At 43.4% G+C, this 12,051-nt stretch overlaps 2 protein-coding genes across 2 annotated transcripts in view; one reads left to right on the top strand and one right to left on the bottom strand.

Annotated features, from left to right (window-relative positions):
* Positions 1-988, bottom strand: part of LOC132883543 (uncharacterized) — a 95,727-nt gene extending 94,739 nt beyond the window's left edge. Inside the window, exons 1-3 of the mRNA XM_060917294.1 lie at positions 816-988; positions 392-685; positions 27-308 (exon numbers count right to left, since the gene is read on the bottom strand). Coding sequence (XP_060773277.1) covers positions 27-308; positions 392-685; positions 816-876 — 637 coding nt within the window. The 5' untranslated portion in view covers positions 877-988. The remainder of the gene's footprint in view (positions 1-26; positions 309-391; positions 686-815) is intronic.
* A 2,008-nt stretch (positions 989-2,996) lies between these two features.
* LOC132883538 (general transcription factor II-I repeat domain-containing protein 2-like) lies at positions 2,997-11,743 on the top strand. Its single transcript, XM_060917261.1, has 2 exons — positions 2,997-3,014; positions 10,692-11,743. The coding sequence occupies exon 2, from the start codon at positions 10,912-10,914 to the stop codon at positions 11,614-11,616; it is 705 nt and encodes a 234-aa protein (XP_060773244.1). The 5' UTR covers positions 2,997-3,014; positions 10,692-10,911; the 3' UTR covers positions 11,617-11,743.
* The last annotated feature ends 308 nt before the right edge of the window (positions 11,744-12,051 follow it).

Below are 12,051 nucleotides of genomic sequence, written 5' to 3'. Positions count from 1 at the left end.
TATAGACAGGACAGTAATCCCCCTACCTTCAACACTGACTGCGTAAATATGAAGGTCTTCCTTCTCCTCCGGATCTCGGACGATGTAAACTCCCCCATCAGTTGACCGGACTCCTCTCAGTGTGAGAACCGTGTTAGTGAGTGATGTTCTCGAGGTGTATTCAGCTGTACAGTGGAGTGAACTTCTGTCCACACTGCAGATCTGTTTATCTGAATCTCTGTGGTTATAGATCACCTCCACTCGCTCTGATACGTGCAAATCCAGCAGCAGATCTTCACCAGGCTTCAGCTGAACTGATGAGATCAGTCCTGAGAAGAATAAATTAATTGTATGTAAATGTGATCATTTCCATCAGCAGCAGTTGGTCTGTAGAGCAGGTAAAGACACTTACTGTCGATGCTGAGTCGCACATCATTAACAGCTTTTCCATCACACAGACACGTGTACAGTTTCCTCTGACTGAAATCAGCTGCAGGGATGGTGAGGGTGAGATTTCCCTTCAGGTACTCATCATGGGACATTTTAAATCCCTCCTCTGACCAGCAGGATGTCTGATTGCACTGAGCCACTACCTGATTGATACCGAACAGAGTCCATGTGGCCTCACGAGAACAGGTCCGTTCACATGGCAGAGCAGCAGACTGATTAAACTTCACCCGTACTGTAGTAACAGCTGATACAGGTGCTGAAACAGAGAAAATACTTCACACTTAGTGTTTTTAACCCCCCAACACGTACAGGTGAGAGACAACAGTGTAATACAGGAAAGCTCACATCCAAATATTACTGTGATACACCGGAGTAAAATCACTTACTAGTGATGGACGTGATCGTGATGACGAAGAGGACACCGCAAAGGACACAGGAGGACGTCATGTGTGAGACGGCACCACCAGCACTTCTTAAGGTTTAGTCAGCAGGGCAGTACTCTGCATATATCACACTGTACGGGTCAGAAACCAACCAGACATTCAGACTCAGCTTCTGCCCAGTCCACACTGGTATTTTTAGCCGTATGGCTAACAAAAATCAGAATAATTGCGTTATAAGGGCATGTATGTCACTAGAGGCACTCTCAGGCTATCACAGTTTCACTGATTAATCAATTTTATAATTTACTAAAAATCAGCTGATTTACAGTGGTGCTTGAAAGTTTGTGAACCCTTTAGAATTTATATTTCTGCATAAATATGACCGAAAACATCAGATTTTCACACAAGTCCTAAAAGTAGATAAAGAGAACCCAGTTAAACAAATGAGACAAAAATATTATACTTGGTCATTTATTTATTGAAGAAAATGATCCAATATTACATATCTCTGAGTGGCAAAAGTATGTGAACCTTTGCTTTCAGTATCTGGTGTGACCCCTTTGTGCAGCAATAACTGCAACTAAACGTTTGCGGTAACTGTTGATCAGTCCTGCACACCGGCTTGGAGGAATTTTAGCCTGTTCCTCCAGACAGAACAGCTTCAACTCTGGGATGTTGGTGGGTTTCCTCACATGAACTACTCACTTCAGGTCCTTCCACAACATTTTGATTGGATTAAGGTCAGGACTTTGACTTGGCCATTCCAAAACATTAACTTTATTCTTCTTTAACCATTCTTTGGTAGAACGACTTGTGTCCTTAGGGTCATTGTCTTGCTGCATGACCCACCTTCTCTTGAGATTCAGTTCATGGACAGATGTCCTGACATTTTCCTTTAGAATTCACTGGTATAATTCAGAATTAATTGTTCCATCAATGATGGCAAGCCATCCTGGCCCAGATGCAGCAAAACAGGCCCAAACCATGATACTACCACCACCATGTTTCACAGATGGGATAAGGTTCTTATGCTGGAATGCAGTGTTTTCCTTTCTCCAAACATAACGCTTCTCATTTAAACCAAAAAGTTCTATTTTGGTCTCATCCGTCCACAAAACATTTGTCCAATAGCCTTCTGGCTTGTCCACGTGATCTTTAGCAGACTGTAGACAAGCAGCAATGTTCTTTCTGGAGAGCAGTGGCTTTCTCCTTGCAGCCCTTTCATGCACACCATTGTTGTTCAGTGTTTTCCTGATGGTGGACTCATGAACATTAACATTAGCCAATGTGAGAGAGGTCTTCAGTTGCTTAGAAGTTACCCTGGGGTCCTTTGTGACCTCGCCGACTATTACACGCCTTGCTCTTGGAGTGATCTTTGTTGGTCGCCCACTCCTGGGGAGGGTAACAATGGTCTTGAGTTTCCTCCATTTGTACACAATCTGTCTGACTGTGGATTGGTGGAGTCCAAACTCTTTAGAGATGGTTTTGTAACCTTTTCCAGCCTGATGAGCATCAGCAACACTTTTTCTGAGGTCCTCAGAAATCTCCTTTGTGCGTGCCATGATACACTTCCACAAACATGTGTTGTGAAGATCAGACTTTGATAGATCCCTGTTCTTTAAATAAAACAGGGTGCCCACTCACACCTGATTGTCATCCCATTGATTGAAAACACCTGACTCTAATTTCACCTTCAAATTAACTGCTCATCCTAGAGGTTCACATACTTTTGCCACTCACAGATATGTAATATTGGATCATTTTCCTCAATAAATAAATGACCAGGTATAATATTTTTGTCTCATTTGTTTAACTGGGTTCTCTTTATCTACTTTAAGGACTTGTGTGAAAATCTGATGATGTTTTAGGTCATATTTATGCAGAAATATAGAAAATTCTAAAGGGTTCACAAACTTTCAAGCACCACTGTGTGTATATATATATGTGCTGTCAAAGTTAACGCGATAACGCGATCTCAATTTAACGCGATTTAAAAAAATAGTGCCGTTAACGCAAATTCTAATTTGGCCCTGCGAGTCACCCGTAGTTCCTGCTGAGGCTTGTCGCGTGCTGCGTTTAACTGTACCAACAGGTTTACCGTCCAAATGAGATCACATGGGATTACCTTTCACAGGTGAGACTGGAAAAATACTTTTCAATACTTTTCCTTCAGTCTTCAGTTTTCCAGCTCATCTCCACCAGGTAGGTGTAGAGTTATAAGCAGTGAGAATTAAATAATACAGCGCCACACTATGATGAACGTTTTTGAACGTATGATGAATGTTTTTATTTTTGTTATCTGTTTTTTTCTTCTTTTATGGCAAATACTTCTCTTCAAAAGAAACTAATGAAGAGTAAAATAAAACTTTTTTTTATTTTCACAGTGATATGCACTTTATTTTTCATCCCTTGGTTTTCTCATCTAATATGGAAGTTATGGATGTCAGTGGCTGTGACAAGGCATGTTATGCTCTGCAATAAAAAAAAAAAACATTGGTACAAAGCAAGCCCATTCACTTTATGCTGATAAGAGAATTACAATGTTTTTTCATGTGACAAAAATGTGCGATTAAATTGCAATTAAATATTTTAATCGCCTGACAGCACTAACATATATATATATATATATATATATATATATATATATATATATATATATATATAAATAACATTTTCCTTAATCCGCACTATTTTGATCAAAGAATATAGCAGAGCAAGCATGGCAGCAGACATTTTGATTCAAGAGAAAATTACCCAGAATTCCGTGCACTGGGGGTCTGAGGGCTCTAGAGGACCTGGTGTGAACAGAAAGAGGACTGAGGCCCCATCAAAGCTTAACTAGACCAGAAAGAGAACCCAGTCCTCTTTGTAATAAATTCACAGTGTGAACACAAAAAGAATTGAGTTCTTTTTCTGTTGGTCCACTTTTTGGTCCACTTAAAGAGGACTGAGTCTGGTTCCTTTAAAGGGGACCAGGTGTGAAAACACCCTTACAATCTTAACATGTAGCTCTGCGCTTACCGGAGTCCAACAGAGGGCTTACGCCGGGCATCACGGATTAGCGGACTCCGGTCTGGATCCGGACCGGGAGATGGTTCTGTCCGGACCCGTGACCAACGCCAAAATAAGTAGTAGTGTCATTTTCATGATTTGATTCGATCATAATGTAAAATGAAGTACAAAATACATTAAAATCAGGATTACACAAGAAAGCGCAAGCACTTATTTCCATTGTGGTCCCATTAAAACACGTAAAACAGCAATGGCAATGTTATGATTTGACTTAATATTGACTCACTGTACTATGTAAATGATGAAGAAAATAATAATAATAATAATAATAATAACAACAACAACAACAACAACCACAATAAAATAATAATAATAATAATAATAATAATAAATTTAGTAAAATAAAAAGGTGTCATTTTCTTGGAGCGGTTTTGAACGGCCGTGGTTATTTACAGCGGGCGCTGCTACTTTAGTTAATAGGCGATGTAGCGCTGGTAGTCAAGGAGACAGCTTGGAAACGTCTGTTCGTTGCTGGCCGCAGAGCCACATCGCATCATACTAGACTACAGTGGCTACATGCAAATTCTCCGTGCTCAGTCTAGATTAGATCCCCAGAATTCATTGCACCCCCAAACCATACCTACTTTATTCCTAGCAACTCCAAAATCACACAAACAGCACAAACTTAAACACTGACATTCGCGACACAGCAGGAAGAAAGCAAAGTAGACACCGCAGAAACATGGCTTGCTCGAAAAGGAGAAAAGGTAGACACTGAAAACCGTTGTTTTAAAGACGAATGGACAGCAAAATATATGTTCATACTCCCGGTCGGCAGTTCCAAGCCTCATATGCTCCGAGACCGTGGCACTGCCCTTACGAAAATCTACCATGGTTTACTATGGTTTTACCATGGTTTTTATGTAGTAACCATGATTCTACCATGGTATCTCATGGTTATTCTAAGTACTATGAACCAACCATAGTATTACTATGGTTCATCCATACTGCAGTAGCTGTGGTACCATCATAGTTGTATGTGTAATAGGTCATAGTAACTATGAAATTAGTTTAAAAAGGGATAGTATGGTTTTTAAAAGGATGCACTAACTAGTATTACCATGCTTTCGTCCAACAGTCAATGCTGTAGAGAAGGATCTCAATTAACAGCCCAGATACATTAACATTTACTTAGAACCTAAAAAATTAAGTGAACATTGAGGTAAAATGCACCATGGTTTTCATGGTTACCCAAAAAACCATGAAAACCATGAATAACTATAAACCATGGTAAAACCATGATTAATTTTCGTAAGGGTGATTAAAAGCGGGAATGTGAAGCGCCACTATGAGACGAAACGAAGCTCCTTTGAGCAAACTTATCCCGCGGAGTCCCAGCTGAGGGCACAGAAAACAACCGAACTGCAAGCGCAGTATGCGAGATCAGCCCGACTCATCACACACACATTCACAGCCCAACAACGTGCAAATGAGTGCGCTTTAAAAATAGCATGGATTTTAGGGCAACATAAAAAAAACATTCAGTGACGGTCCTATGGCGAAGGAGATTTTGAACGCTGCTGCGGAGACTCTCATCTCATTATCTCTAGCCGCTTTATCCTTCTACAGGGTCGCAGGCAAGCTGGAGCCTATCCCAGCTGACTACGGGCGAAAGGCGGGGTACACCCTGGACAAGTTGCCAGGTCATCACAGGGCTGACACATAAACACAGACAACCATTCACACTCACATTCACACCTACGCTCAATTTAGAGTCACCAGTTAACCTAACCTGCATGTCTTTGGACTGTGGGGGAAACCGGAGCACCCGGAGGAAACCCACGCGGACACGGGGAGAACATGCAAACTCCGCACAGAAAGGCCCTTGCCGGCCCTGGGGCTCGAACCCAGGACCTTCTTGCTGTGAGGCGACAGCGCTAACCACTACACCACTGTGCCGCCCCTTGCGGAGACACTGTTAGACGGAAAACAAAAAGATGAGATGTGTGAGAAAGTGAAACAAGTTCCTTTGTCCGCTACAACAGCAACCAAAAAATCAGAAATATTAGCAGAGGATGTTCTGGCACAGCTTGATGCAGCTGTTCAGTCTGCACCATGCATATTGTAGAGTCTTGTTCGTAGTGAGACCTTGAGAAAAGTGCTATAGCTTACGCTGACGAAGTCTCTGTCCCAAAGTAACTGTTTCCACTCTCAGTGTCCGTGTGCCTTGTAATAAATCCACTTGAAACGTCTTGAAAGTTGAACTTTAATCCTCGTTTAACAATTACAAAGGTTCTAAGATGCAGAGAGTCAGGTAAGAAAAACTGTTCGCTTCCACGGCTTCTCGAGATCTACCCTGAGAAGCGCGAGACCGTTCTTATATAGCTGAATGAATTCAATTCTAATGCTTCTAATTCTAATTCTAATTCTTCTAACCTTGCCACATGTTATTCATCATTTTAATCATGAAATAAATTACTTATATGAAATTACACACTCAAATGAAATTATTTATACCTTTTAACAAATTGTAATTCACGTCTATATGAATTCTACTTTGGCCGCTACATACCCGGCCCCTAATTGCTTTCTATCCTAGAAACAATTACAACATTGAATGTACTTAAGGCTGCTGGGCCATAGAAGGTTCACGCTGCACGCTGCATGTTGCACGCTGCACGCTACACGTTCACGTGAAGAACCGGACCCTGGGCCATTAAACTTCATGCTTGGATGTTCACGTGTTGCGTCTGTTCTACTTTGACCGAGTAACCAACAATATGGACTCTTCGGATGACGACGATTGCCTCATTCTGCTTTTACTGAGACAGAGGAAGAGAAAAAGGAACAGAATTTGGAGCCGAGAACACTTCCTTCTGAGAGAAACCCGTGGTGAATTTCACCGAACATTCTATAATCTGCTTGACAATCCCGATGAAGAACTATTTTTCAATTATACCATTCAATTATATTTTTTCTGAAGTTTTCCCCTGAAAGCATAGAGTTATCTCCCTAGACCCGTTCTGATTGGCTGGCGCGGCGGTGACCGCATGCATTGACTGGAATTTCCGTCTTCACGCCTAGAAAAAAGTGTGCATGTTCATTTCATGCTTCACGCGTGAAGTGTGCAGCGTGCAGCGTGCAACGTGAACGCCATTCTATGGCCCAGAGCAAGTCATGCTACGTTTGTCCACTTTTCTTTACACGCGTGTAGCGTGCAGCGTGCAGCATGCAGCGTGCAGCGTGAACCTTCTATGGCCCAGCAGCCTAACAGTCCTTTTCATTCTGCTTCTTGAAGCAGGCAGAGTTTGGTGATCGGCCGCTCAAGTTCATTCATCTTCGTCTTGACTCGAACCTTGCGGACGACTCCATGTTCGTCCTCCACAGTCTTCACGATTCTTCCCATTAGCCATGATCCTCTGGGGGCTGATTCGTCGATGAAGTTTTGCCAAATTCAGGTGGCTTAAAGCATTGAGTTACTCCAAAGTCAGTGAGCTGTTGGAGTTCTTCAGTCCACTTGGTCCATTGTTGTGCAAGGTGTTCTGGCACAGTGTCATCCCAGGCTGTTCTTAGTCTACACAATTCTTGCAAGATGTTTCTAGCAGGTAGTATGACTGGTGACAACATTCCTAGTGGATCATAGACAGAGCTCATTGTAGATAGGATTCCTTTCCTGGTAAAAGGCTTCTGCTCGATGTTCACCTGAAACTTGAAATGATCTGACCGGATGCACCATTGCACTCCCAAAGCTCTCTTGATGGTGAGTGAGTCCTGGTCGAGATCAAGATCTTTGACTTCTGTTGCTTGGTCCTCAAGCGGAATGGTTAACAACACGTTTCGACTGTTGGTCGTCCATTTTGTAAGCCTCCTGTTTGACAGATGGCTGTCAAGTCGTGGAGTAGCTTGATCGCTTCCTGTTCTGAGTTAACTGACTTTAGACAATCGTTGACATAAAAATTGTTCAACACTGTCTCCACAGCTGCTGCATCAAAAGTACTCCTGTTGTCCTCGGCACATCTTCTCAGCGCATAGTTCGCACAGCTGGGTGAAGAGGTGGCTCCGAACAAGTGTACCTCCATTCTGTACTCCTGCAGCTCCTTTGAGATATCCCCGTCAGGCCACCATAAAAACCTGAGAAGGTCTGCGTCTTCAGATGGGACCTTGACCTGGTGGAACATGGCCTCCACATCTGCCATAACTGCGATTGGCTCCTGACGAAATCGTGTTAAGACTCCAACCAGACTGCTTGTCATGTCAGGCCCTTGCAGTAGCTGCTCATTGAGTGTGGTTCCCTGATATGAAGCGCCGCAGTCGAATACCACTCGAAGTTTATGCTTCTTGGGGTGGTAGACAGCATGTTGTGGAATAAACCACACCTTTCCATCACTCCTGTTAAGCTCTTCGTCTGGGACCTTGACGGCGTATCCCTTGGTTATGACCTGGTTCATGAAGCTGACGTATTCCTCTCGGAACGTTTGGTTTCTCTGAAGCTTCTTTTTCATGTTGAGCGCTCGTTGCTCCGTCATTGCTCTATTGTTAGGCATTTTCACATCTTTGTTCTTCAATGGGGCGGCACGGTGGTGTAGTGGTTAGCGCTGTCGCCTCACAGCAAGAAGGTCCGGGTTCGAGCCCCATGGCTGGCGAGGGCCTTTCTGTGCGGAGTTTGCATGTTCTCCCCGTGTCCGCGTGGGTTTCCTCCGGGTGCTCCGGTTTCCCCCACAGTCCAAAGACATGCAGGTTAGGTTAACTGGTGACTCTAAATTGAGCGTAGGTGTGAATGTGAGTGTGAATGGTTGTCTGTGTCTATGTGTCAGCCCTGTGATGACCTGGCGACTTGTCCAGGGTGTACCCCGCCTTTCGTCCGTAGTCAGCTGGGATGGGCTCCAGCTTGCCTGCGACCCTGTAGAAGGATAAAGCGGCTAGAGATAATGAGATGAGATGTTCTTCAATGGCAGTCCGATAGAGTAGTGACCGTTGACCAGTTTTGTGGATGTGGTGACTCTGTCCATAAACAGTTGATCTTCCTTTGACATCTCAAGCTGCTCTCCTTGAGCATTCTCGGGAAAGTCATACTTGAATTGCTGGGTCCACAATTCTTCAAGTCGAGCCACTGATATCCGATTCATTTGGGTCTGTGGGTATCCGTCCTTTGACCAGCTTCCGGTGTTCTCACGCAGCGGCCCGTTCACTGTCCATCCCAAGACTGTACGTACTGCATACGGCCCATCTTTCACGCTGCGGATTACCTCTTTTGGCTCTAAAGCCTTTGCGACATCAGTCCCAATTAGAAGCTCGATATCCACCTTGATCAATGGAATTCGTACACCTCGTAAGTGTGGCCACCTATCCACGTCCTCTTGGGTTGGGATATTCTCCTGACTAGCAGGTATGGCCCTTTGCGTAAACACACCAGTGAGCCCGACAAAGTCATCCCCCTCCAGACTGCTGACTTCTAGGTCTGGCAACACCTTGCACGAGACGGTCTTTTGGTCTCACATAGTGGTAAGTAGGATGTTCACATTTTTTCCTTGCAGGTTAAGGTCGTTGGCTAGCTTGTTAGTGCAAAAGGAGGCATTGCTCCCTGGATCCAGGAACACAAGTCAGCACCTTGTTGCCTTTCTTTGCCTTCACTCTCACCGGAACGATGGCGAGGACAGTTCCTGCACCCCCAGCCCCCATCTGAGAGCAAGTTTTCCCTGCATCCACGAATCCACTGACCACAGTTTGTTCTTCCTGTAAAGACTCCTATTTTGGTTCCTCCCTTGAAGTGTTTTCTTTTGGTATGTCTTTAGGGGTCTGCTTTATGTGTAACAGTGTAGGGTGTTTAGCTGAACACATCTCACAGCTCTTCTTTTCTTCACAGGCACTGCTCATGTGTCCTCCTATAAGACAGCTGAAGCAGAGTCCTTTACTTTTAAGGAATTCCAATTTTTCTTTGTGCAGCTTTTTTTGAAGTTTCTTGCACTGTTCCATGGTATGATCTCCCTGACAGAAGATGCACGGTTTCACGAAAGCCATGTTCATGTTTGGTTTCTTCTCTTTAGCTTTCTTGTTCTCGGCATCAGCAACATCTTTCACTACTTTCTGCTCTTTAGCTTCAGTGGCTAGCATTATGATGGTTTTCTTGCCAGCTGATTTTTCAGGTTGGCGCTTTGTTTTACCTGAGATTTCACCAAACACAGGGTGTGCTGCCATTTCAGCCTGTTTGGTTACAAATGACACCACGTCTTGGAACTTTGTTCGCCGATCTTTCTTCTGAATGTCAATGGCGACACTCCTGAATTTCTCCCTCAGCCTGTATGGGAGCTTGGAGATAACTGTGCGCATGTTCGCGGCATTCTCCATCTCATCCAAGTACTCTAGATCCGACATTGCATTGTTACAGTTGATCAGAAACAGAGCATATGCTTCAAGTGCCTTAGCGTCGTCCGACTTGATAGTAGGCCAATTTAAAGCCTTGTCCAGGTTGAACTTTAACTTTAGCCATTGATGAATCAACAGATGTTACGACAATGCCCAGCTTTTGGTGTATGTGAGATTTTTTCATAACGATACAAAGCAGATATGTGAGGACCTGCTTAGTGTAACACCACTTGAAACACACACAAGGGGAGAGGACATATATGCAGCAATAAAAGAGATGCTGAGAAAGAGGGGCATAGACATGAAGCAGGTTGTCTCTTTCACCACAGATGTTGCCCCCTCCATGGTGGGAAAAGAAAAGGGGGCAGTACCCCGGATGAAAGAAGACAACCCAGATCTTATTGCTTACCACTGTCTCATCCACCAAACTGTATTGTGTGCCACACTGTCAGAACAATTTGCTGAAATAATGAACACAGTGATGAAACTGATCAACTTTCTTAGGGCATCCTCATCCCTTCAGCATCGCCTCCTGAGAGAATTCCTGGTAGATGTTGAGGCAAAGGCAAATGACCTGCTGCTGCACAACAATGTGAGGTGGCTGAGTAAAGGGAATGCATTGGGGCGTTTCTGGTCTGTTCGAAAGGAAATAGCTGCTTCTTTGGAGCAGCTCAGCAGTCAGAGAACAGCCCAGTTTTCACTCTTCCTGAAAGATGACCACAAGATGGAGATGGTTGCATTTTTAGTTGACATCATATCACATCTTAAGGAGCTCAATTTGAAACTACAGGGCCAAAAAAATTTGGTTGCAGATATGATGTCAGCAGTTCGATCCTTCCAGAGAAAGCTGGACCTTTTCAAACAGGATCTTGATGGAGAGTTGGAGCATTTCCCAACACTGCAGGGACAGTGTCAGGCTGAGAGAGATGTGTCTCCCTATGTTGCTTTCATTGACAAGTTGGCCAGAAATTTCCATGACAGATTCAACAACTTCCACCTTGGGCAGCAGCTCCTCCTGCTCATTCAAAATCCCTTCCTCATCAGAGAGGTCAGATTATTTTCAAAGGAGGCGACTCAGGCATTCAAGTGGGCACATGCAGGATCTCTGCAGCTTGAACTCATTGTTCTGCAAGGAAATGCTGCATTAAGAGAGCATTTTGAGACAACTGACCCTGCTACTTTCTGGTTGCAGACTGTTCCTGAGGGTGTGTTCCCTGGTCTTACCAAAGTAGCACTGCACACCCTGACAATGTTTGGATCGACTTACAGCTGTGAGTCAGCTTTTTCAACTATGAACATCATCAAAAACAAGTACCGATCTAGGCTCACCAATGAACACCTACATGTCAGCATGAGAATGGCACTAACTCAGTTTCAACCCAGATTTAAACTACTGGCAGGACAGCCACATGCCCATTTCTCACATTAAGAAGCCAAAAAGAATTCAAAGAAGAAAAAGTTCAAGAAGAAAGGACAGTTCAAAGAAAAATGTTCTATGAAAAAATGAAGTCAACACTTTTTTTTTTTGCACTTTTTAATGTTTCCTGAGTTTACTTTTTTACTTGAAGAGGCCTTCAATTCAAGAAGAAAGAAGGACAGTTCAAAGAAAAATGTTTTATGAAAAATGAAGTCAACACTCTTTTTTGCACTTTTTAGTTAATGTTTCCCGAGTTTAATTTTTTACTTGAAGAGGCCTTCAATTCTTCAGGCATGGAAGGCATTATAGAGAAAGAGTTACACTCAGTTTGCACTATTATTTATTTTATTCTGAGGTTTCCCTTTTGGTTGATTTGAAATAAAAGCCTTAAACCTATTTGACTGCATGGGACTACTTTTATTTATGATAAAAGGGATAGGCTGGAAT

Source organism: Neoarius graeffei, chromosome 1, assembly GCF_027579695.1.
Source record: "Neoarius graeffei isolate fNeoGra1 chromosome 1, fNeoGra1.pri, whole genome shotgun sequence".
Taxonomy (NCBI): Eukaryota; Metazoa; Chordata; class Actinopteri; order Siluriformes; family Ariidae; genus Neoarius; species Neoarius graeffei.
Note: the sequence above shows the minus strand (reverse complement) of the source record. Positions and strands in the feature narration are given on the sequence as shown.

Bases quoted from the DNA above. Each gene is read 5' to 3' on its own strand.
- LOC132883538 (XM_060917261.1), top strand. From the start codon at position 10,912: ATGGAGATGGTTGCATTTTTAGTTGACATCATATCACATCTTAAGGAG.